We start from the raw sequence: 27,726 nt of genomic DNA on the forward strand, positions 1-27,726 counted from the left end.
AATTACATTTTCGAGATCCAGCTTAGATGCAGCCAAGCATATTTCTTGCTCCTGGACAACTTCTCCCTCCCACTTTTGGAGGAGGAATAGGTACAATCACAGTATTATCAATACATGTTTTTTCTTTAGCTATTGCTGTGTGGGAAAGGTGGCTTCCTTTTCCCCCCTCAGCAAATTGTGATCCTCCCTGTGGATGCAGCAAATATAGACTGAGCCAAGTCACAACCCAAAATATCATCAACATTCAGAAAGGTGCCAGCACAGAGACTATTAATCGTATACATTTCTCTAAGCTCCAACTTTTTTGGGGGGCAGGGGGTGGGAAGGACGTTGCTGTGGCTGGAAACTGTCCTTTGGAAGCATAAACTTCACTGCTGAGAGGACAGCAGTGCACTGGTTGTTTTCTTTTCAGTTCTTTTGGAAGACTAAGGGGATCTGTGAAACTCAGCGCATAGGCAACCACAGCACAGCTTCATACCAAATCCCCCCCTTTACAAGGTCTTTGAACACCAACCTCCTCAGGTCAGGGAACCAGCATCAAATCACAGGAAACAAAAACAAACTGGAGAACGAGAACCATCACCAACCTCTGAAAGGTTCACAGGGAATGGCATGGACATGCTTCTGTGCAAAAACGGGAATTAGAAACCAGGACATGGATTATTCTTCATGTAATTCACGCTGGGAGAAACAGAGAAAGAAACCAAGCAGGCAAACAGGCAAGAACAGCAGTGCAGCACGCCTAAAACTTTAATCTGTATTGTCAGAGTACAGAATTGAAAGTGACACTTCCTTCTCCTTCCCACCTTCCCATCCTCTATCCCACTGCTTTCTAAGTTCTCTGTAAAGGGAAATACTTCTTTGTTGATTAGTTTGACTCCACTTCAAGTGAGGCATACCCACTAATCTCCAAAAGTAGGCCCCAATTCAATAAAACACTGGCACATGCACTTCACTTCAGTCCACTCCCATTCATGGCAACATTTAAGTGTACATACTTGAACACCGTTTTGAGTAGGGATGTTTTTACTTAACCAAAGAGGGGAGGTATATTCATGTGGTCTTAACCAGGGAGGGGAGGGAGGGAAGACATACAACATACACCATCTTGTTCCCAATTTAAAGGTAGTTTTTAGCAGCAGTGACTGACACATTGTTAAAATCTTAAGCAGCAGTTTAACCCGAGAAGTGTGTAGCAGTAAGAAACCCCATGACACTTTAAAAAGGGGAGCTTTGAAATCACTGCTCAATGCCAGTTAAAGTAGCCTCACAAGGTCAGTCAGACTTCTAAGTTTAAACACCCTCTGCTCCTAATGCCATCAATTAAACACGCTTCATTAATTACAATTACATAAAGAGGAAGACTGGCAAGACAATACAAAAAATTATCAAGAGTGAGAAAACCTACAGAGTTCAGAAAACAGGATTCTGGAAAATGAAAGTATTTGTATTTTATTTTACATTGTAGGCTTTCACTTTTTATCCCTTCGAAATACCTTTAGTTTTAAATTAATAAAGATCATAAACTAATAAACTAATAAACTGATATGTTCTCTAAACAGACATAATAAAAATTCAGACATTACAGCACAGGACCCATTATTTAAATATTCCAATAATAGAACAGTTAAAGTTATGCTGGCTAACTTGAGGATAAAATGCCTAGATAAAAGATGTGGCTCTAAGGAAAAGTGCGGATTAGAGGCAAATTGCGAGTGAAGCAGGTGATGCTTTAGTCTGAATCTGAACTCTCTTGCTTGTTGGTATGGTACTGGCTGACTGTTTCTTCCAAAGGAGCCATTGTGCCATCCGGCCGCACTCCCATTGGTTTTATAAGCTCATCTCTGTAAAAGATTTAAAAAAAAAAAAAGAACATATATTAGCATATGCACACAATCACTATCAATTCACATGTGTATAATACAGTCACATACAGTATGTATGTACAGTATGTACATAATGAGCCTTTAAAAGGAAGTTATTTCTACTAAAGCCCTCCATTTTTAAGAAAAAGGCATAAAAAACCCTTCCCAAATAGGTGGGAGGGGAAGAGCAGGACAGATAAAGACTTCATTCATGTAGGCCAAACTTACTTAGCCAATTAAAGGCACCATGAAAAGTCAGTGCCTAATAGGCTCAAGACAAGGAGCAGGTTCAGCGTTTTGGATACACAAACTAGCTATTTTTGCGAAAAGTTCTCTGAGAGCCAATTCTTCCTAAAATTTCACCTGCCATTCTGGCTAATATATGCCCAAGCAATTTAAGCAGTGATTTGATACATATTCATCTTGTTGAAGGAAATAAATCAGTTTAGAGAACAGACTGCCTACACCACTACTAGGGGTGTGTTAAGTACTTGTTGATTCATTTAAAAAAAAGCTGACTGATTCTAATACTATTGCTTTTGTTTGTGGCAGTTTAATTACAGGATTTACAGCCATTTTAATCTCTTCAAGGCTCCAAAGGCCGCTCAGCAGTTAATCCAATTATATCTACTCCACAAGCTACGGCCTCATCTAAGAGATGATTAATTATTGATTAAGCCAATCAAAAAGTATTAGCAAAGATTTATTTAATCCTTACTTTTTATCATCTCATTTATATGTGGATTATGGCAGAAGCTGTAAGGGCAAAGATAACATTTTGATTTTCTGCTGGGAAAGAAAAAAAAAAAAGGAAAATACCTCCAAATATTCAGGAGTCACCTTAAATCAAGGAGCGGAGGTTTGATGTCAATCTACCCCTTACTTGAAAGGCAGCCCAGTAAAACTGTCAATTTAACACACATCTGCCTCCCTCCCGAGTTACAGACAGTAAAACTGCATCACTCAATGGGGAAGCAAAGGCATCTCACCAGCTCTCTCTCTGGGCTGCACTACTCCCTTGGTTGAAAAAAGGGACAAAAATTCCTTGCACACAGCTTAACGCATCCAACCTTAACGCATCAGGAACAGCAAGAAAGGCAACATCTGAATTACTTGCATCTGCTACATATTGTGCAGGCAATATGTAGTTATATTAAAGTTAAATTGAGTTAAATTAAATCTCAAAGAGTCCTTTTGCTCAGGAAGAGCAGAGAACAGCAAGATAAATGCAGCTGTTCGTGCAGATGTGACAATCAGATACTACAGAGGTAAGATCACAAATCCCACACGACAAACTGGACCTGGAGATTGGCTAAACCAGGTCTGGTGGGAAGCAGGTTTGCAAGACCCTGTTCAAAGAGCACTGGCCAGACTCTCCCTCAGTGTGTGTGGAAGAGTAGGAGCTACCTTTAAATACACTAGAGAGAGCTTGCCATTATTTAAGGACTGATATTGAGTCCTCTTGCTTTAGGCAATACAATCTGTAGTATGCAGATTCTGCCCAAATGACAGCATTCTTAAATTCCGAAGAATCTGTTGGAGACATGTGGAGAAGAGATCAAAAGAATACTTGAAATCAGCTTTGACGGGGCTCAAAACATGAAGACTGCAGATACAGTGTCCAAACGGGACCAGAACTCTCCCTGTCTGCTGTAGGGGTCCCACAAAAGGCAAAGCTGGATTGCTTTGGAGTTGTGTCCAATAGCAAAGACCTTTTCTTCGCAGGAAAAAAACCTTATACATCTAAGGTCTTTTTGGCTTTCAAATTTTAAACACCATAATAACAAAACAAGTGTCCTTCAAAATCAGTAATCAATCTTGCAAGAACTCTTCAGTGCCATTTTCTCAAGTTCAAGCCTCAGTAGTGATCTATTACACTCATTTCTGAAGAATAATCTGAACAGTAAAGTCCTTGCTCATTTTTTTTAAGTTCTAAAAGTAAAAAAATGGCCACAAGGAACAAAATCACATTTGCTTGTCCTCTAAGCTGAGAGGATCCTAGCTTTTTGTTTTAAAAATCCCAATGCACATCCTTATATTGCAACATTTAACATCGCAGCTCAAAAGTCATAGAATCACAATTTTCTAGTTATTTACCATTTATTATTGGTAATAAATAATTATAATTATTATTAAGGGATAAAGAAATCATTCAAGAAAAAGAAGAGAAACACAGGAAAACAAGGGCGCAAGGTCCATTTATGTGGGGACCTTCCTCTCCTCACAAAGATACTTATGTCTGTAAATACTCAAGAAGTCCTATCTCATCACTTGTCAATTAAAAAGAAAGAGCTCTTTCTCTTCAAGTTCCCTTTTCAAGTTTCACTTTCACATCCCACTACACACACTCCAGAACTTGACACAAATATTTCTCTCCTGGTGGATCATCACCTGCAGAGACACTGAACATCAGATGCAGGAGACCAGACACATCCTTACGCTCAAGTGTCGGTCTGTGGTTTGTGTGGGAGTCTTTTGGGGATAAATGCACCAAGTTTTGTGTGACAATTCAATGCAGAACTCTGAGTCATGGATATGCATTTGTATTTTCTTTCATGATGCTCAGCAGCCCATTTCTCAGCTCACTCTGCTCATTTCAAAGTGTACCATTGCCAGCTGTGCTGTATTGCATTTGAGGGTTATTCCCGATGCATTTCCTCCTCCCTAGGCTTTAATGATGAGACCTGGGCTGAGCTGGCATTGCACAGAACAGCAAGGATGTTTATCAAGTACATTTCTGTCCCTGCATGAGCTTCCTGCTTTGCAAGCCCTTGAGCAGGATGAAAGACAGCTGTTACAGGTTTGCTGTGCTCTCTGTATTAGAAGGCTGAACTCCACACATCCTTCCTCAGGCAAATGCCATGCAGTAAAACTGAACTGTGTGAAGACAGAAATATGCCAGGCCACCAAAAGAAGAAGGAGAAGGAGCAGTCAGCCTATTTTGCTTCTAACCATAATCTAGTCCTAAACCTGTGTAAAATGTGACATCCTTTCACCAGTGAAGATTTGACTGCCAGCTCAGAACACCACGCAAGCTTACTCCTGGTCTTCAAAGAGTTAAAATACAGAGGGAGACAAACAGGTGAAAAGATCTGGGCTGCCTACAAAGCCAGCTTCTGAAGTTTGGAACAATTCTCCTCTAAATAACAAAAGGACTGCAAGAGGCATCACTCAGCTAAACCAAAGGCCCATGCAAGAGCCCACACAGCTGATCCTTACCTGGCATGAACAGTCTCAGCCCTGCCAGCCTCAGCAATTTGAACACTTTAGCACTGGCTGCTTAGAGACCTCAGCTGTGCTTTGACACCCTGGGCTAACTGAGGATGCACTTACTGTTTACAGTGAGACAGAAGGTGGCAAGTGAAGTGCCAGAAACTGACAGTTCAGCAGGCAGTTCACTATACAGAAACTGGATGTTTATAGTACACCTATAGGGCAGAACATCGAAGGCTTCAGCCTAGTAGATGGCAGCAGGAATTCTTCTGTATTCATGAAGATCTATACCAGCACACAATGTGTGTATTTATGCACGTCTGAACATCCTTATGTGACCTCCCACATACTCAAATGCACCTTGCAACGTTCTTTTTCTAATGCAAACAAAGCATTCTATTTAAGTGTACTTAGAAACACACCGTAATTAAACAGTTGGTAAAATGCATTCTCTTCTTCCACTTCCAGATCTCCCAAGAGTCCCTGCAAATATATCTATACAAGTTTTGTCTCCCTGCTTGCCCATTTCGCTTGATAACGACTTAAAAATCATTCCCTTGTTTTGAAGGGTGACTCTTTCTTGTCTGCTCTCTGTGCCACAGGGCAGTGCTGACACAGGGAATTAATGATGGTGTCTGTAATCAAACAGCCATCATGTAAACACCAGTCTGCTCCTTTGATAAAATGGTATGTTGGGGACCTATTCACCTCCTCATAATTGAGTACGACATAATAGTTCTGATCCTTTCATGTAACATTATTTTGTTCTATGATTAGAAAGGGGAAGGAAAAAAATCTATGTAACACTGCCTTCTTCATTGATTCTATGATTAATTTCGTGTTTTTAATGAGTATGGTGGCTTATTTAGACAGGTTCTCTTCCATACTCATTTTGTTGACTTCTGTTCAATGTACAACAAAACCCAAGCTGTGATAATTGGAGACTATTTCATCAGCAAAGGGATTCTTGCTATTAATACAAGGTTGGCTTGGAAAAAGCATCCTGACACTTTAAATTAGTCAATTAATATACAATTCTACCTGCCATTTATAATAGAAAAAAATGTTAGTGTTTTTACCAGACATTTTAATTAACACAGAGCATTTCCAATAATCCATTATATAGACACAATATCATACAACACTGACTCAAGGTGGCTAAGTTGATATTTGCAAAAAATGGAAGGCTAAGTTAAATATTTTTGTAGATCTGGAGAGTTTTTCAAAGCTCAAAGTTGTGCATCACATGCAGAGGACACTGGTTTACAGCCACCAAACAATTCTTGAAGAATCAACAAGACACTTACTGCAGACAGTACCAATAGAGTCACATCAGTGCCAAGCTCAGGCATCCAGCAATCAACCTAAGTAATATATACATCCCTCAAGAGCTGCACTAATCAAGGTTTTTCATGTTCATTTATATTTATAATTCATATATATGTAATTATTTGAAAAAATATCTCATCCAGCCAAATCTGAGCAAAATACTAATTTCTATAAAAGCTTCTGCAGAGCCAAAGTCTATGGTAAAATACTGGGGTGAGAGAAATGGGTTCAGAAACAATATTCAGCTTTCCTATCTGTATTTTGATAAATCAAAACTGGGTGATTAATTTTAATTTAGCCTCATCAATTGTCAATTACCCTATGAACAGGCCTAAACACCAACAACCTAACAGAACTAAGAAACTTTGGAAGTATGACCTGATATGACCAAATGCATGAATCAGTTTTACATCACCTCAAAAAGTTTAAATTTTTCGTTGTCAATGCTGAAATAAAGAGAAACTCAAAAAGAAAATCCACGGGCCTATTATGGAATGAGGCAAAAAAATGTCCCTCTATTGCTTACAGCTTCCATAAACCTGTACACAGTGTACAGGGTAAGCACTCAGCAGCCACTTTTCCATGAAGCAGCACTGTTTTGCAAATTTGTTTTCTGAGTTCAATTTGTCATGAGGTAGCTTTCAAGAATGATACTCAGGCAGTCAAAGCCATATCTAGAATACTCCAGTGACAGACTGGCCTGATTATCCTCATCAGTCAGGGAGGGCAAGCAAGTTTGTCAGTCCTTCAACGTTTTTCTTTCATACCTTTCTCCAGTAAAAGTGTGCCAGCTCTTCAAAGCTTAGCTTCCATTAGTGGGACAATACCAGCGCACTAAACCAGCTTTGCTGCACATCACACAAGTCTACTCTAAGTTCTTGTTCAAGTTACACAGATAAAGTTACATAAAGTCATTCAAGATGAGAAGCAGCTCTTCGTTCCTGTTCAACTTCCGCCCCCTCTTATAAGCATTTATAACACTGTATTTATAACACTGCACTTGCAAGCACTTGCAACACTGCACCAAACTGAAACTGTTCATGGAGTGTTTCCCCTCCTACGATGGCAACAATAGAGACCAGCAGAAGTAAGGACACCTGCCACGAGCACTCTTGCCTCAAGGCAAGATTCAAAACCCAGAAGCAACTAAAGACTCCTACCAAAGCAACCTCTGGTTTGCTTTTGTGGGGTGCAAACCAAGGCAAAACGTGCACTCAACACAGATTTAAGTCTCCGAAAACTCCCAGCACTGAAGGGCTCAAGCTGTAGGCAGCACAAGTGTTCTATTCCAAAACCAGACAGGGACTCCCACTATGAGCAGCACGTTACTAACTCCTCATATACAAGACTGGCAGCTTCCCATGCTATTTAACATCTTCAAAGCCCCCAGTTGCCCACTCAATTACATTCATGAAAAATGTCCCACAGCCTCCTAGACCAAGTCTTACTTTCTTTTTGCTTCCTGCCAGCATTTCCCTCCTCCCTGATTCTTAGTAAAACAAAAAGTGTGGGAAGAACAGTCAAATGATTTTATTCATGTTATCACAGCACCTAAAGGGGTCACACCAACAACACTGCCCCGCAGTAATCACTACACTAAACAAACAAAAACCTTACCACAAAGAGTCCCAGCCCTGAAGTGTTTGCAGTCTAAGTACTATAGAAGAAGCTGCAGGTGGAAGTAAGTGACACAGAAAGCCCAAGGTGACAGCAGTGCTACTGGCCAAGAGGGTAAGTGTCGGCACAGGGCACCAGCTGCTCAGCCATTGTCAGTCTGTAGCAGGCACCGCAGCAGGTGTCTCGATCCTCCAAACTGAAAAGGCTCTTATGCTACAGTAACGCCATTGGGAGTTTTTGTGTAACTGCTGTAGTGATAGCAACTGACTTGTCTGCAGTCTTAGTTCATCTCCGGTCTCAATCTTGCTTTTAAAAAAGCATTTTAGACCATTTAGTCATTTTGTTGTGGCACCCTTGATACTCAGCATCTTGATTCTCCAGCTTACATAGCAATGATTCCAACTTACAAAGTAGGTCAATTAAGATTATATGAGGATTGCATTTTCTTCTCTTTACTAAAAAGACTGTGACATACTGCATTTGTTTTCCATACAAATAATGTGAAAAGTACTTCACTGACAGTCTCAGATCAGTTGTTTCAAGTTCCTTCCCTGCTTTCAGTCCTGCTCGTAATTCAGTCTTTGACAGCTTATGTAAATTTCAGATTCTCCTGTATATTTTGCTGTATTCCTAATCTTTATTAGAGATGCAAAAATACCTGTTTTGCTCAATTTCTCTCAAGAGATCTTGTTATTTGAATACTTACACTCTCACAAAACAAACACATTTCTAGCTGCTGAGTTTTCCCATGTTTGAAGTGTGATCCACTTATATATTTATCTCCTACTGCTAATGGTAAATTGGTATTACATTAAGTGTTCCTCAAGAATGTAAAACTCTGCTTATGCAGAAAATAAACTACAGGCAATCTACAAGTATGTGGAAAGAAAAACCAGTAAATTCTAGGTGCATTGAGTCCAAGAGAAAAAAGCTACAGATAACAGCACGTCAGTTCCCCTTTTGTACATAGAAAGTTGTAAAACAAAGATGGACTTTCTGTATCAATACTGTACACCTGTACACTGTCACACTAAGTAGCATTTTCTTTCACTGCATTACCTTAGTCACATAAAACAAATTATGAAGGCTGATTTGTAACCCAGTCCACACTTAATCTCATAAATCCACAGCAAGTCTTAAATGTAAATTCCATTTTAATTGCTCCATTATGCAATTTATTGTTTCTGATGGCAACTATTTTCACATTGTATTTGCTCTTCATATAAGCAGCAGAGGTAAGTAGTTACAATGAGATGCTGCTCATTGACTTGGGGAAAATGAGTACATTTGCCTTGGGCTTGGATCATGTCCCACACTTTCAAATAAGAAATTCTCTCCATTAACATCAGCCTATCTATTCAGGAGGCAGGTCCCCTTGCCACCACATCTTTCTAATTCTGTCAAATCCTCTCCAAAAGAGGTTTCCTCTGAAATCCTGTACATACCACTCTTTTCTTTCAAGTGTTAAACATTTTTCTCTGCAGTTAAAGTGGTCCTAATCCTCCAAAGAAGTTGATTCTAGCAGTGTTTTGAAGCACAAGACCTAAGTAAAGAGCCAGGATGCAAGCTGCCTTTCTCAAAAGCAGCTATAATACAGTACCTGGAAAGTTTATCAAACATGTTCACAAGCTTCATAGCTTCATATTCTTTTTGCTCTTCTGTCATTTCATCCATTGGATTAGGCATTGGTTCTTCTAAGTGACCAGTGATAAGGTTAATGCTGGAGGTGGAAAAACAATACAGTTTACATTTCTGTAGAAATATGTACATTTTCTATCTTCTTAATAGCGAGAAAGGAACTAACAGAAACCACCAAGACTAAAACTGTCTGAATGGCACATGAAAGTTTTTGTTATAAATAGCCAACCTTCATATTTATACCCTTTTTAGCCTATTCCCATGAAATGTGATTGTATCTTCTTGTTGATTCACTGTATTAATTTCTTGTTAGCTACCCAGAAATGCACAGCCCCCCTGTAATTGTTATGTTAAAACCCACACACAGGGGAGTAATAATAGTGCAATGACAACATCATGAGTAATAATGACATAAATAGGGAACTGAATGACAGATACATGTTTGAAACTAATTCTGTACAGGCTTAACCTCCCATGATAATGATTTTTTTTCTCAAACCAAATTAAGTTACTTTACTCTGAGAATTTACAATGCCAGTTTTATTTTCACTGTTAAAACAAGTCAACAGTGATACCGAAATGGTAACAAGCAGAGTTTTAAAGAACACTTTCAGGGCAAATTATCCTTTGAAACACTTTAATCACAAACATTTAACAGCAATACAGAAAATCAGATGCATAAATCAACTGACAGTTGTCTTGAATATTTCATTTAAGTGTCGGCTTTTAACTGAATAGATGTTATAATTTCACTTATGTGCATATAACTGGATGTCTGGCTTTTCAAAAAAGAGCAGAGAGAAAACAGCAAGAAAAAAATTCCTGAAGCACAGAAATAAAAAGAAACTTCCTGTTTTAAAGTTCATTTCTTAGCAGAGAAGCAATGCAATCCCTGTAACTTCTCATATGTTTAATCCTGTGTTTCATTCATGTACCTTAATAAGAATCTTCCAGTAAACCAAAACTCTCCATTATATCATATCATATCACCACATCTGTGTAATTCAAGGAAAACACAGTAAAACAGAAAAACAACATCCTTCAGATCGCCACTATCAACAATTTCATAACCTACTTAAAAAGGCATCAAATCTTTGACGTAACATGACAAGCTGAAACCTCTAACACCAAATCAATTACAATTAATAAAAAGCATCAGACTGCTTCTATATGATCACTGAATCCTTAAATAAATTGCATTCCTGATGCATGACTTCTATATAAGTTATTTTCCTCTTTCCATATTTACATGTGACACACTTTTTAGTAACTGGCATTCTGAAGCCAGACCAAAACTGAAACTGGACCTATTGGTTTGTTCCTTTTCAACAATTCCACTTAAAATCTTAAGCCATATCTGACACTTCTGTTTTCTCCATTACAGACATATACCCCACAAACAATAGTTGCAGTTTGGCAACTTCATGTGAGTTCCTGGAAAATCTGGGGCAAAAGCCATCCTTGCTAATTTTGTTACTACAACTTTTTTTCTAAAATTTGCTAAAAAATTTCTTTCCACACTTGAATTTTAAATAGTTATTCAGGCTGATTTTAAATAATTGTCATTGTGATTTTTTTTTTTTTCCTCTGGAGCCATCTGACTTTATGATGGTTAGTACTAGAGGCTGGTTTCTTAATAATTAGACCATGAATTAAGCAGAAGACAGTAGTTAGCATAAGCACATGTAACTCCAAAACTGGCTTCTCTGGAAAAGGTGAAACAAAAAAATTACATTAAAAAAATAAAAAAAATCTAAATTAGAACAGGATATGTAGAATTGAAAATACTACTATACTTTGGCTTTGCAGATTTGTATTCTTCTGTGTCTGTATCTTCATCATCTGAGTACCAGTGATCTCCTCTTCCTCCTGCCAACAGGCCCCTTGCTGCCAGCAGTCCTGCGGCGTTACCATAGCCCGTGTATTTCAACAGGCTATCGACTGCAAAGAGCCACACAGAACATTATTCAGCCATAATCAGCTACAGAACAAACCCCACCATACTGCTACTAGAACTGAGAGTTATAGCAAGAGGCAAATGTACTAAGTACAGCAAGACCTTACACAGAAGGGAGAAGAAAAAGTAATTTTTACCTCTCTCTTTACAAAGAACGAAAAGGAATTCTGCTGCGATTTGCTTTACTCCAAGGTCAACATGTGTCATAAGGCGCACGAGTTTGTTTCTCACCGTTGTGCCAACTTCTGGACGATTTGACACATCTCTCAATGGAGGCAGTACCTGGCAGCACAAAAAAAAATGGCATAGAGTGCACAGCAATACCTACCTAATACTTGCAAAAACGCCCACAGTCAACAGAACAAGGAAATACTGTAAGCTCTATTCCTCCAAAACAAAAAGGCAATGAAATCAACCAGCTATGCCTATGTGCTTTAGTAATGACTCTTGCTTCTTAATATATTTAAGCTCTCTGGTCTGTCATTCTGGGCAGAAAAGCACTCAGTCTCAAATACAGACTTTGAAAATACAATTATCAGGAATTTATGAGCACAAATAGGTGTACCGAAACAGCTGGTCAAGAGGCAGCAGTAACATCATGTTCTCTGTTTCTTCTGTTCTGCTCATGTATCTAGTAAAAGCATTACAAATACCATCTTAAGGAAACTCACAATATTAACATGATGTGTAATTTATACTGAAAAACTATATGCTTATAATGAAAAAGCAGGAAAATAAGTCGTTGCAAGTTCTACTACAAGTTTCTACTGCCAAATTTGAAAAATGGGCTCTACATTTTTAAAGCATTATACATTTATACATTCTCTACATGTATAGAGAAATTGCACACTTCTCCCAGAAAACACTCCTTTAAAAGTTCAAGCTGAATTTCAGAAATATTTTGGAGAAAACAGTGTTTAACATTTCCTCAAAACTATTTTCTCATTAAGTGTCATTAATATTGTTAACTTCAACCCTCAGGAAAGGCAGGACGTGTGTGAATAATGGCTTGTTTGGCAAACTAAGTCCTGCCTCCTTGTGTGTATGCCTTCAGACTCAAAATCTATGCTAATTTTTTCACATTCACAGGATATATGATATTATCTGCAAACAAATCTGGGCCGTAATATGGAATATTTAATTATCTGAAGACTGTAATAAGAATTACAAATCTTCAATGGTTTAGTAGGGAATGAAACAAAAATGCCAATAATTGTCATAAGAAATTGCAGGTCCTTTGTCTTCTAGGTGTCTAATGTAAAATGTCATGTCCTGTGCTAAATTACTGCACAATTACTACTGAAATCGGACTCACTGGGAATTGATACTTAAACAAATGAATGCTACAGTATTGACTCATTTGAAAAAAACAGACCCCTCTTTTTCAAACTAAGTATTCAAACAATTAGCAAAAACATTTTACTTTGTCCCTGCTTACTCTCCCCAATGGGGATAGTACCATGACTGTCATTTCACAGTGTGTTGTAAGAATGAATTAATGTTTTTAGAGTACTCTAATACTAATACAGTGATGAGTGCCATAGGACAGTCCATGAGGAAATTAATCATTCTGTCTTCAGATCACAATTTGAATAGTGCACAATAAATAAAGCCTAAGGCCAGCACTTAACAATGAGGGTAATTCAAAATATCAAACATCCAGCCATGCAGTTCGCAGTATCCATCCATTCTCTGCACTATATGAGGCAGTGGTCCTGTGGTAGGAGTCAGCATGCAATTACATCCTGACATCTAGATGCGGAGATGTCGTAAAAACATGCAGACAACTTCATTTTCTAGCTTCTGAACATTTGGCTCTGCAAATTTTTTTTTTTAGTTAACAGATCAGCAGATTATCCTAAGAAAGAACTGCTGTGAACAAAAACAATAAACAACAACAAGTTTCTTAAATTCCTCAAAACCACTTTTCTGGTATAGATGAAACAGGCAGGAAATATATGCTCTTTTCCATTTTAAACTCCATTTATGAATTCAGGCACAGCTTTGACCTGGGAACAGCATCTAGGATTCAACCCAAAAAACACTGCATCTTAGGAAAATGAACATTTCTCAGCTGCTTTCAGCTGTCTTTCCCTTGCTCATCTTTTAACTTCTCTCCACTTGACTTGAGAAAAAGCAGCAAAACAAATAAAAAACACCACACCCAACCACCAATCTATACAGATCCCTTAGATCTTTAACAACGGCACAGAAATCTTTTCTCCTGCAAAAAGCCAGCTCCCAATCCATACTGTATTACACTGCTCCTTTAAAAGGCCGAGGGATAAAGCGTACCTCTGTTCAGGAACACAGTGTTACTCTGCCAGGACAGCCCATACCCACTGGCACACAAGTTTCAATCCCAATGATTCCTGCCTGCTGAGGTCAAACTAAAGCTCAAGCAGAACCCATCAAAACACCTGTATTCTCACTGGCTACCACACAGCTCTGCAAAGTTTTATTAACTGCACTCAAATATTTTTTTTTATGCCAGTTGTAAAGGGGACAGGCTTCAGAGTTCTTTGCCCCATCTCATATGATCCATGGTGGCTCACATTAACAGAGCTTTACAATATCCCTGATGTTATCACTTAACAGTTCTACAAAAAGTATCATGGAACTTAGGCCATAATATCTACTGATTTACATGACTGAAAAATTATTTCTATAGCACTGCCCTGCACTAATGTACAAATCTCAAAGTTTATCAATAGCTTCATATTCAAATTTTGATGAATATTTTACTTACCTGAGCTTTGATAAACTTCCTGATATTCCTGTGAGTTCGGCAGCATTCAGTTAATAAACTAAGAACTGGAGTCAGACCTTCTCTATAGCTGCTTCCCTAAAATAAAACCAAATACAAATAAAACATTTTGTAACAAATTCTCCTTTACAAATTCTATGAACACTTCAATGAAGTTCTGTATGACAGCCAAAGTATGAACTTTACATAGTCACACACACACACATAAGCAAGTAGTTTCAGATATTCACAGGAATTTGTTCTAAATTTTGAGGTGTTTCACAATCTAGAAGCACATCTAATTTGTGTTAATACTGGCTGGAAGGTTTGGAACAAGCTTTACATACGTGCACTTTTTGCTTTAATGAAAGAGGCCTCTTTTGCAAGGAACCCCTGCAGCCCATACCTTGTCTATTCTCTTCTCCATGAAATCCAGTAAAATTTGAATTGCTCCCATATTCATACCATTGTATTTTATATCTGTTTCCTCTTGGGATGATGGATTAATAAGAACATCCAAGCAAGAAACGGGAACATTGCTTAAGAGGTTGATTGCATTGCTGAAACAGATTTTAAAAATTCATTATTCATTTGCAAGAAAGAATTAAAAACAGAATACAACTCACCATAAACTGCTTGTACAACTACAATCAAAAAGAGGCCCTACAACTCTAACAATGCCCTATTTTCTGCTCTCTGGGTTTTAAAGAAGGTGGCACGCATTATCGCCTGAGTGTCAGCTCTTGGGACAAACAAGGAAAAAGAAGGACAAAAAGCTCCAAAAGCAATACTGCAGCAGTGCAGTAATACTTCCAGCCCCCACAGTTCCCCATCCCATGGATAAGGCACAGCTTCCAGCAGTGAGCTAGAGCAGCTGATCTCTAAGGACAGTAGGGGGAACTCTCACATTGATTTGCAGGGGTCAGTTTTTTCCTCCTTGAAACTTAAAACATTTTACCACATATCTGCATTACCATCATTAATGTGACAAAGTACACTAGAGAAAGCATTTCCTCCTGCTGTAACAGTAGGGCATGGTGGTAAATTCTTAGGTCCCCTGAAATGTTTTCACTTTTATTTAGCTTGTAGTATATACAAAATACAGAAGGCTTTTAACACATTAAAAAAAGATTCAGGTTTATTTACCAAGCACTACCTTTCAGTAACCAGCATCTTCACATTTTGCAACACACAAAGAGGAGCGCTTCCCAAAGAGCCATTAAGTGATTTAAATTAGACCACAGGGTTCCTCCCTCCTCTTTAATGGAGCAGGATGGAACTTACTTTGCAAGGTACACATCCCTCGAGTTTGCTATCTATCCTGTTCTCATTGTCAACATTGACTTGTGTTGCTGAATATTGGGCTCAATTACACAGATGCTGCAAAAATTAAAATTCTGTCATTATTTACTTGCTCACGTCCAACTAAACTTATAAATGGATGTATTTAGAAATACTACAGAACTATTCAGGTTTACATATACAGACCTCAAAGCTATCAATGAAGCAACAAGCACTGATGTTTCAACGATTGGTGAAGTGTTACGAGAACGAAGAAAACTTTTCAAACAACTTCATTTAAGACTTTTAATAATATCTAGTTAGAAGCTGCCCTCTGTTTTTAAGTTATTAATACAATTCTAACAAAGAATTAGTAAAAGAGAAAGAAAATCACAGCAATCAGACAAGACAGGATTTCTAACAAATGTGCTGGTTCTAGTTTGATCAGAGTGGGTGGCTGTTCCACACTGTGCCATCTCCCTTTTGCTCTTTTAGCAATTGAAATTCAGACAACTATTACTTTTGGGAATGCTTGTTCTCTTTGTTTTGTTCCTAATTCCTGTTCAAGATACGTCTTTTATATCACGGAAGTTATTCCTCTCCAATAATTCAGGAATAGTCAAAAACAAAATAGACTGAAATTCAACAAATATTTGGTGCCTTCAGGCCTTTCATCAAAAGTTCTCTTTTTACCAGTTTCTTATTAAACAACCAAGTTCCCAAACACCTACAAAATTAATTTTCTGGATCACTGTGTCTGAGCTATTCTTTTCAATAAATGAAGCCCGGCTTTCTGATCTTTGTCACTCCACTGACAGTTTTATTTGTGGTAGAGGAGTGTATGAAATTCTCCAGCTACCAGGAAGTCAGCGACTATGCACAGATCTGCACAATAGTGTTTGCATTCCTACTCCAGGGGGTAGAAATACTGCGTATATTACTCTCCCCTTCTCGGCTTCCTAGAGATCATTAATCACTGGGACATGACATCCACCCACTCATGCTCCCAGCCCCCTCCTGATATGCAAATTTAGAAGCAAAGGCCTATTTAGAGCTGCTGAATGCCTTGATTAAAACCTTGTTAATGGCAAAAATGGCACTCACTCTAATATGTGGTACTTTGAGCTGTTCATATTCAAACATTAAGTAATGGCATGACAGAATAATGACAACAATACTGGGTACTAAATTACTTAAGATATTTTTACAGGTAACTTCTGCTTTTTTATTAGAAATAGAGTCCCATTAGTAATCAGTACATCATAGCTCAGGGCACGTATCCAACACTGACGTTCACATAAAATAAATCCTCAACTGATACATTCAGAGCACAAGCATTCAAACCATGTGCTTTAACAGGCTGCCCAAACCCTTCAGTTAAGCTTCTTGGGTTCTGCACATTAATAAACTTAGGGAAGTGCAAGCCATCAGCAATCCTAAGAAATACATGCATGTCTCCCTGATGCTTCGTAAAGTTTATTTGGCATTCAACCCTCTTGTATTTTATTTTATTTTTGAAATAGTTATCCTAATTGCCTTACTGATAGGCTCCAGGTGGAAAGCAGAGCTGGAAGTTATGCTCTGCTCTCTGACTCACACCTCATCTCTAGCCATAAAGACTGCACGGTCAGAGTCCAGCATGCTGAACAATCCAAATGATGACACAGACTCTCTTTTTTAGCTGCAGACTCCTAACAACAGGTTACTCATTCCTTAGTGAAGCTCCTATCAGGAATTAAAGTTTTGCTTGTCCAGATACATCACCGGGCTGAAGTGGGGCCCTCGATCCAAGCCCCAATCCCTCTGAGGATTTGCAGGGGCATTACTTCTGATTATAGCTTTTCTATTCCAGAGTTGCCTTGTGATGAATAGCCTTGGTGGAAAAGCATATTCAATTATCCAGCTTCTATTGCATCCTTGTAGCATTCAAAGGTAAAACCAAAAGGACCTGCATAACATGCATCCTTTTGCAACAGCAGAAGATAATTTATTTTTACAGGGCAATGTAGTTAACAAGGTGATTAGACTAGTTAGATTTCTGGACAATGACACAGAGCCTGGGAAGAGCATCACCTGTATAATAATTCATCAAAATATTGGGTTTTCTCTTGTAGTTGTTGAATTTATCCACAACTGTTAAATTCTCCCAGCAATGGGGAATTTAATCCCACCAGTCCCTCCCTTCAAGGAGGATGAGAGCTCAAAATGCCCACCATAAGCAGCAGCACTGACTGCCTTTTAGGACACAGCACCAACTTTAGTCATGGCAACTACTGCAGCAGTATACTAAATTATTCCAAGCTAGTCTGCACCAACTGAGAAGGGCTCTGATGGGGGATTTTAGGGTTCACCTACTAAGACTGTTGATCTCTGAGAGCTTTCCAAGATTTTAATCAAGTTCATTTAACACTTTCAAGATTGCTGGGTGTGAAAAAGTATATATCCTTCTTCCTAGAGATTGCTGGTTCAGAAGATCTTCAAAAGATCCTACTCTTACATATATGGACATCTCTGGAGAAGAAAATGGCAACACTCTTTCACTGCTGAGAGATAACAAGGAATCGTGTTTGAAGCTACTGCACCGTCAGGCCCTGTGAACAGCTGACCTACTTGGATAAGAGTTTTGCAGAAAAAGAACAATAACACTGAACAGAAAATTACCACCTCACTAAAAATAATCTGAATTTCGATTGAATTATTTGCTGCAAATACCTAACAGTTGGGTGCAGGACTGTGGAAACCACCCCCACACCTAAAACTGCAAGATGATGCATTCGTTTTTGAAAAATAAAACAAACAAACAAACAAAATAACAAAAAACAAAAGCAAAAACCCAAAACAACAACAAAAAAAACACCACAAAAAACACCCCCACAAAACAACCAAGGAAAAATATTTATACTTTTAATAAAGCAGCCCAGAGCTACTGGAGATAAAATATCAACTTGTTACTTCTATCCTAATCCACAGAATTACAAAACTTACATATGAAAATGTAAAAATGTAGGTTTTCCATCAGTTTCTGTGCAAAAACACAGAAGTTGCATTCCACTCCAATTTACACTATCTCTAGAACTTCCATATCTATTTTCATCCTCAGATACACACACATGCACATAAAAAATCTCAAGAAGGTGAGCTTCATAATCATTGCTAGAAAATAACAATCTTGCCAGAAACTTTCTGTTTGGAACAGAGGACATGTCTAAACAATATCTGAGGCAAACAGTTTTCATCAAAAGAAGATTAATAATATTTTACTCAAAATGAATACTTTTTGTTGTTTCTCAGATTTCCTTTTTAGATTTTACTCAAAGTAATTTCTACTTAAAAAAAAACAAAGATCTTTTAACATGGACTGGTTCTGCAGTTCTACCAACCTGTGCAACTCTTCAGTTTTTTCTTCAGTAGGGCCCGTGGTTAATAAGCAGTGTCGAAGGATGGCAGCCATGTAACGAAATTGATGAGATTCATTCTATATAAATATAAATTATGAAGATATTTTTTCATTTTGAAGATTGCAAGTGAGGGTTTCAGGTCACTAGAATAATAAAAATTAAAGATGGGAAATACCTATTAGATCATAACAACCATCCCTAACAATAAAAGGACTGTACCTTAGAGTTCACTACATGCTTAATTCAACATAACTATCATAAGCTGACTTTGAACTACGCCTTGTAAAAGTCACTGGGGACTATTTTCCAGTTAAATGAGCCTTCACTACCAGAAAAAACCAATTATGAGTGTTTGCTCAATTCCATAATATTATTCTTAATATACCACTGGCTATTTTCCTTCTTGTATTTACATCAGACCACCTCTTGATTTAGATTACATATGATTTTAATTTAATTTGCCGTCTCCTCATTTAGACCTTTTGCTGCCAACGGTTGCGTTCCCTCCACTCAGTCTGTTTCTTTTCCTAATTCACTTGATTTTGTTCCCTTGATACTTTTCCTCCATTTCATTAGTAACTTCTCAGCAACCTTATTTGCCCTACTTTTGCTCTCTCCAAGCAATTCCCCCTTCCAACCTCCCACCAGACAGCAGCTGCACAGAAGTACACCAGTAACTACAGTCTCTGTGTGTAACCTTGTCCTCACCCTTTTTCAATAGGTCTTCTCGGGATCCATCATATGTTCTGGTGTGTTTGACCAAGCACAAAGTGCCCCAAAGCACCTTTTGTAGCCTCAGCATCCAAATCTGCCAACTGCACCACCTGCAGCTCTTGTCCGGCTTTGCTACTTTGAAACTATCTCCAGTCATTAAATACTGGTGTTTCAAATGGTTCTGTCCCCCTTGGGATGGATCTCGTTTAGCCTTTTACCCTCACACCTAACTTTCTGCTCTGCTTTTATTTTCCATACTGTCTACTGTTTGGAACCTCTTCAAATTCTGTATCTTCAGCCCACCTCACTAACGTGCTGTTTACTCTTCTTACAGATCATTAAAACTGCCACTGGGATGTTCACTGAGCAGAACATCAACCAACATATCTGGTTAACAGTTATCCACTACTAAAAAGCTCTTTAATTTGGAGGTTCCCTGCTTTAGGAATTTCTAGTAAAGAGTTATTATATAAGCTTTATAGCAAAACACAAAATAAACTTCTCCTGCCCCAGGATGTCTTAAACTCTCATTAAAAAACCCCAAAAAGCTGCATGCTTGGACTTTCCAAGAAGGAAAAGTTCTGTGGGACCAAACTTCCCTCATCCCACCGACAGCAGCCACATGAAATCTCATCATGTAATGTCACAACTGTGTGCCACCTCTTGCCTGCTTTTTTGCAGTGAGCTGGGCTTTACATCTCTACAGATTCAGTAATTTCTAAGAGGAAACCAACGTCGAGATCCAGATTTCAAGAGCTTGCTTTTTAAGAGGTGAATGTGTAATACAGTTTCTTTTCCCAGTTTTCCATAAAGCTGTGTTACATTCTTTTTCACCCTCTCTATACAAAGAACTTTGACAAAGTTAAAGATACTTTTAATAAAGGACTAAACCAGGAATATTAACAGAAGAAAGAAACCTCACTTTCTTTATATTTCCTTGAAACTCAAAGTATTAGCTTCTCTGATCCCCCCATCACTTAATCCTAAATTTCAGGATTTCTTATTCAGCATATCCTTGAGGCATTAAATCAAAGAATAAACTTCAGACTTTTCTCAAGTTTTACATTCCTTAAAGCTCTGATTAATATCTTATTTGCTGTCTAGTCCAATGCACTAAAGAGCCCAATTATTTGTCAGTTTTAACTACTGTACACTTTTGATCAGCTTTATACGCTGCATATTTACAATGCAAACACTGTTTCAGAGACAATATGACGTGGACTAAAAAAGAAAGATTCCCTATATAATTCTCTTGCTGTAGCACAGATTTAGGTTATTCAGAATTAGAGCTGATGTACCTACTATCATGTCCAGAAGAACAGAAGAAGACTAGGGAGTCTTCTCAGTTCTACTACCCTATTGCTATACAACCAGAAATGCAGCCATCTGATACTTTTAGATTGCAAAGCTTTTCCTAGACAGCTAACTATTAGTGAACAATGTTTATTTTCTTTTGTAAACCTCATACTTTTACAAAATAGTATTTTTTGCATGTTTTATTAAAAAACATACAGTTTTACCTTGCATCATATAATCCAAGCTATTCTTCCATTACATAGAAAACGTACGGATTAGATTTTTTGCCTAAGTAGTAACAAGAACAAAAACGTTACTTTGGTATTCAAAGCAATGAGCATTAAAGACTCAACACCTCTTGAAAGACCAAGATCATCAATTCTTGACACATTCAAAATTCAGACAGACAAATCTTCTCAGACTGGTTTTGCATATAGAGACATTAGGATGCAAAATCTGAAGACTACCTTAGCTGCTATTTTGAAAAATGCAACTATATTCCATCAAAATTAGAGTAGCAAAAGTTAAGCATTAAAATCCTTGCCCTGGGGCTTGGACAACAACTACCTCTTCTGTATCTACCCGCTGGTTCTGGCTCTCCCAGGCTAAACAAAATCAATTGAAAAAACACTTCAGCTAAGCCTTACCTTGCTGTGGACATTCCAACTGTCAAGTGTTACATTAAATAGAGCCTTTAGTGCCTCAATGGCACAATCTGTCTCTTGCAAAGAGAGAGGAGGCCTGTCACGATCTTCTGCTGCTTTATATTCTTCTGTCCATCTTACACTCAGGGAACTTTCCAAAGCCTGAGTCAAAACTTGCACCCCTTGCAGTTCCTGACGCAACTGTGATCTAATATCTGTGTGCAGAAGTGACAAGAGGAAGAGCAGACGCAAATCAAAGCACTTAATGTCATCAATGCACTGCTGGTCCTTACATTTTTGCAGAAGATTGCAGAGCATTGCTGCAAGATTCAGTTCCAAACTGAGCTTCTGTGCGACTGAACTATTAAAAATTATATTGCAGAGGCATTTTAAAGCTTCCACTATAACAGGAAATTCAGACACTCTCTCCAAAGGATCTTCCACATTGTCCAGCTTTGCTAGCCTCATAAGGATCTGCATGTTCCTCTTTGTGGTTACAGGCACTAAAACCTTCTTGTCCCTGGAGAGAATCCGGAGGGCCTCCAGGCAGGCAACTTGACATGATGTTTTTGTGTCTTTTTCAAGGATGTTTAGAATTCCCTCACACAGTTTCTAGGCAAACACAAACAAACAAAAAAGGAACAGTTTTAGTGTCAAAATACTGGTGGCAATAAGAAACTACTTTTGCTAAGCTTCCATATAACTTCTGAGTTTGCAGCTGACTTAAGAAACTAGGTATTACATAAAAGCTCTTCAAAATATAAACTTACAAAAGGCCTCCAGAGAGCACCAAAAGCAGTTTTCCTCATGGATACAATCCAAATACATCAACATTTTCAAAAGCATTAAGCAAAATGGCAGATGCTATTCTCTATTGCCAAAATTGCCACTATTGTCAAAATACTTCACTGATACTTTACACCAGCATGACTTGCAGGGGTAAACATTAATCATTTAAATGCAGCATGAGAAAAATACAACACTCCAATAACCTGCAGGTCAGAACTGTGACATCTGAATTACCTTTTATAAGGTAGAAATGGACAATTAGATGATCAATTAATGGGCAGAAAAGACAGAACAGAAGAGATTGCTTGATGTGAGAGGACTCCATAGGATTTTTATGCCTTAAGCTCAGGACAACAATACTACAACTCTGGGGTACTAGTCAGAAGTACAGCTAAAAAGAAGTTCCCAATACAATACAAACTGCATTGTACCACACAGGACACTGTTCCTCCACACTTCTCACCTCCCAAGCCTTGTGTCTTGACCATTAACATGAATAAATTACCAAAGAAGCCAGAGCAGCAATGGAGTTGAACAGCCCTAGTGCAGAAGTCTGCTTAAGACTTGAAATTCCTACTGTGGTCTCAGGCAGTCAGTGTCATGTAAGTAATTACAAAAAGCAAAGGAATAATAGTGCAGTATAAAACAGTTGTTGGGGAATGGTCTCTGGAATTTCATTTTTCACCATCACCACCATAACGAAAAGGTGGGGAGCACAGAAGCCCATCACCTTGACTCAAAGTTCAAAACAAAGGTTTCACTTAGGACATCCAAGCAAGTTTTCTTACTGTGATCACTTACAACTAAAGCCAAATAAAAAAATCAACAAAACCAACAACAAACATTAAGTCTACAGCAAATCTAGAACAGACACTCCAGAAGAATAAGGGAGAAAACAACACAAGTCTTCAACAATATTAAAAACCAATCTGTAAACAAAGTCAGACAGTAGGAACTCTCAATATGATTTCTAGTATGCTTGTCCTAGGGTTAAGCCCACCCAAAAGCACCACCCGGACAACCAAGATCTGCATCTCCACAGCCCTGACCAGATTAATCCAGTAGAAGTTTGAAAACAAGGAATGAGTTCCACCTCTTACTATCACACAGGCAACAGGAGAAATCTTTATCAGAATATTAAAGACACAGCAACAGTATAAAACACACATTTGACCACCTGTAAAGGCATACAGGTACTTACCACTGCTGGAAAAAGATACTCAAATATGGAGTTTTCAGAGCGCTTCAACATTAACATAATGCTGCTCACACAGATCTATACAATCCCCTGACTTAAGCATGGTATGCTAGATCTGCACTAAGTGTGTCTGTTTTTCTGTTTTCTTTGAAGTGTTCTTAAAAATGCCTAGGAAACAAAAAATGACAGTCCAGATCCACAGCCAAATTACCTTGTCACAGCTCAACTTCTTAAAAGAATTTTGTTTCCATTGCTAAGAGAGATTTCCATACAATTAACTGCACTTTGCAAGCTAAGTAACAGCCGTGAAGCCCGTTTGGTTTTGAGGAGTAACACAGAACTGAATGGACAGTTCACAGAAGTCCAGGAAAATGCCAGTTTACTCTGTTCTCTTTTTAAGTACATGTCCATTAGACTTAGCAGTTATTGTCTTCCTTGTTTATATCAGCTGCTACAAGATGGTCTGTAACAATTTACCCAAATTCAACAGCTGGCTCACCAACTGGACTCTCCCTCTGTTTGGATACTGTGTAGGCAGAACCACACTAACAACACTAGAAGCCAAGTTACGGCCTTCCCAACACCAAGATGCTGAATGGACACTTCAAAGATATATTGAGCCAGACAGACTGCATTATCAGTAAATAAATACAGCACAAAACCAGATCTGATTTCTCATTAACAGTGCTGAAGGTTTCTTCTAGGAACTTAAATACCAAGGATCACTCAATAAATTACCTGATCTGATCAATACCACTGAAATAAAGGGGACCCTCATTTTTGTGGAGAAGCTGAGCAGATAAGGGGCTAATGTGTATGTCTCAAGCACCGATAGCTGGATAGCTGTGGAGACAACCAAGGACTGTTGGCAGTAACACACTGTGAGAAAGAACAGCATGTGGCTGGAGAAGGAGGCCATACGGAGGTAGGGCAGCACTTTTCTGGGACAAACATCCCTGTTCTGGCTCCTGGAGATAGGCACAACACAGGACAGCACAAGGGCAGCAACGAGGTCAAGAAGTGGGCATGGACTGTTGACCAAAGGGTGACCCAGTGGGGGGCAATCAAGACCAAAGACCCTCAAAGCTTTTGACCTATTTCCAGAAAAGTCTAGAAGAACTGTGCATAATAATTAATTTGCATAGGAAGCAAAAAACTTAGCTGCACTGAGGGGAAAACTTATCTATAAAAAGGTAGCCCCACAAAGCCTGAGTGTGCATGTGCACCAGGACTCTGGACACTCCATCAGCTCGACTGATGCTGGGGCCAGGGCTCGTTTTTCTCTCTCCCTCTCTTTAATCTCTCTCTCTTTCACCCTACCTCTTACTCAAAATCTACCACACTTGTATTTATACCAGCAGATAAGGGACTAACTTACAGCAATTTCCATGCCAAGTGTATAACTTCCTAATAAATTTTTTTAAGTTTTTGCAGACCATCCTACTTTTGTCCTTCCTTTTCAACCATCTACAAATCTTGAGTACTCCCTTCCTCTTAGAAGCGGGACACCACATTTTTGTGAGCAGCATTGCCTACACAAATCCTGCATCTGGTGCTCTGGAATTTAACCTCAAACAGATAAAACCTGAACACTCATTTGACTACTAAGAGACCAGGTCTCTCAAACCTCAGATTCATTTTTCAGTTGTTATTTTTCCCATAAGTTGCACCCATCTGCTGCTATGGAAGCATCACTGCAAATGTCAAAAGCACTGCAGGAGGCATCCCAAAGGGTATCAAACTCCTGCTGACTTGCCAGTGGAAGTGTAACCCTTCCTCTATACATATAAAGGTTATCTTTGCAATTTAATTAAAGATTATAAAATCAACTCCTGGCTTCAAATCTTACTGAAATGCAGCAACACAAGAGGTTTAACTCTGAACAGCTGTACTAAAGATAGATAATAAAAAGATTTTTTTTTTTGATTTTTGCAAGCTACCTGCTTGCAACTTAAAAAACCCCAAACCATCGCTGTGCTTGTCAGGCACATGTTCCTGAAGGCTTGGCTGCTTATATTTCACAGTATAAGCAAGGCTAGTGTTTATTTCCAAAAGCACCAGTCACAGTCTTTTGCACACTAGATTAAAAGCTAGGCCATTACAAACTTGAGAAGAGGTTCCTAAGCTTCCGAGCCATTATATATATGCACACACACTATCTTTTGAAGACTCACATATGTGAAAAACACATAGCAACTGCTGACAAAGTTCTCTGAAGTTAGACTCCAGTGAGCCATCAAGAGTGATTTTAGGGAATCAACATTCAGTTACAATATCCATGACAGTGAACCATTGCTGGCTGATCCCAAGTGCCAATAGCAGCCCAAGGAAAAGCTACAGCATCTGATTATAATTGAAGAACCATCCGTGGAAAGTTTTGAAGAAACAAAATTCATCCTATTAGGAAACTCTCTTGGAGATAACCAAAACCAAATGCCTTATAGCACATTTTCACATTTTCTGTTTTCGCCCTGACAGTGCAAGGGAAACGATGCAGAGAGAGGGAGAAACAGGAAGGGGTGTGACTACAAAAGCATTATTATGCTTTTCATTTTCTTTAGGTGGTGCTCCTTTCACCACCTTGTAGGCCATTAGCATGACATAAACTCAGAGACACAGATTTCCTTTGTTTGGTTGGAAATGACAGGAAGTGAAAATTCAGACAGCAAGGTACATCCCCTTCCACAACAGATATGATGATTGTCCTAGTTTCACAGGTTTTATTGCTAACTGCAAGATTTTAACATTCCTTTGAGTTCTATCCTTTCAATATTCAGATGGTATTTGGACTTTCATCAGTCATGCAAGAACTGTTTTTCATATACTTTTTCCACAGACTCAAGGCAGTTTCTGGTATTTTTAAACCTTTTCTTTTATTGTAAAGTCCATTAATTTTTCTAAAATTTGTAATTTCTCAGCTTTTGTGCTAATAGTAAGATTAACACAGAGCAATACACACAATTCTTTTTGTCTGTGCTGTAGTGTAAAATTTTATTGTGTGTTAAAACAGGAAGCCCAGAAAAACCTGTTGTCTTGTTTTGATGAATAAAACATCAATCCATTTTGGTCCTTTATCCTGATGGCATAAACTCTTGATGCTAAGAAGTAACTCAGACCAGTAGAAAAAGTTCTCTCCTGAGACACAAGAGACCTGTGTTTTCTCCCTTGCTCAGCCACAGACCTATTGTGTAGCTTAGGGCAAAAAGGTATTATTTCTTTACTTCCACTTTCTTCCACCACCTTTGTTCATAGGCTAATTAGACTGGGAGGAGGAGGGGGAAGAAAAGGGGAGCACAAGTCTTCAGTTTCTGTGTTTAAGTTTCTATTAGATTGCAGAGCTAAGCATCCAAGGCAGTGAGAAGGTAAGCCCAAGAGTATTTGAAGTGTTAGTCTAAACTTTTATTTTCTCCGAAAGTCACGACAACATTTACATAACATGTATCATCAACTACACTGAATAACAGGACAATTAGATAACCTCCTCTGAAAAGGCCATGCCACATTTTTGCCTAGTCTTTGTGGACTGATGTGGGTGAGGAGGGAAGGTGTATATTGTACTCCTTGAGGATTCAGTCCGCTCCACTTCAAAACTTCATTGTTCAGCTGGTACTGACAGCAGGAGGTTGGCCTGTTTGGCAGGACCCTGCCAGCTCTGACATGGCAGAGGCCCAAATTGCACGTTTGAACATGGGAGAGCGTTAGCAGACAACAATCTGCAGGTGAGGTGAGGAGCACGCACAGTAATCCCTGTTGTCAGAACCGGGGGAATAAACTTCAGAGTCACAGAAAGGTGAGATCCCGTGTAGCTGCACTCACAGTAGCCCTCCTTGCCCTCCCCACTGGACAGGGAGAAGGAGAACCTTTTACCCTCTGTAACCCAGTGGCGAAAGAAGGGGGTTAAAAGGAGAGATGGGTTTCACTGGCTTGTCACAAACCTTAAGAGACATAAAAGACTGAAAAATGCTGATGGGAATTGGCAGGACCAGAGGGAAATCGCACAATCACTTAGCATTAATGAAGGATACTTAGTAACTTTTTTCT

At 38.7% G+C, this 27,726-nt stretch overlaps 1 protein-coding gene across 1 annotated transcript in view; it reads right to left on the reverse strand.

Annotated features, from left to right (window-relative positions):
- Window positions 1-723: 723 nt before the first annotated feature.
- RIC8B (RIC8 guanine nucleotide exchange factor B) overlaps window positions 724-27,726 on the reverse strand; it is a 34,142-nt gene continuing 7,139 nt past the window's right edge. The window contains exons 3-10 of the mRNA XM_050323708.1: window positions 21,702-22,310; window positions 19,027-19,121; window positions 14,772-14,925; window positions 14,369-14,464; window positions 11,757-11,901; window positions 11,459-11,603; window positions 9,625-9,744; window positions 724-1,844 (exon numbers count right to left, since the gene is read on the reverse strand). Of these exons, the coding sequence (XP_050179665.1) occupies window positions 1,733-1,844; window positions 9,625-9,744; window positions 11,459-11,603; window positions 11,757-11,901; window positions 14,369-14,464; window positions 14,772-14,925; window positions 19,027-19,121; window positions 21,702-22,310 (1,476 nt within the window). The 3' untranslated portion in view covers window positions 724-1,732. The remainder of the gene's footprint in view (window positions 1,845-9,624; window positions 9,745-11,458; window positions 11,604-11,756; window positions 11,902-14,368; window positions 14,465-14,771; window positions 14,926-19,026; window positions 19,122-21,701; window positions 22,311-27,726) is intronic.

Source organism: Myiozetetes cayanensis, unplaced genomic scaffold, assembly GCF_022539395.1.
Source record: "Myiozetetes cayanensis isolate MyiCay16 unplaced genomic scaffold, myiCay2020 scf3, whole genome shotgun sequence".
Classification (NCBI taxonomy): Eukaryota; Metazoa; Chordata; class Aves; order Passeriformes; family Tyrannidae; genus Myiozetetes; species Myiozetetes cayanensis.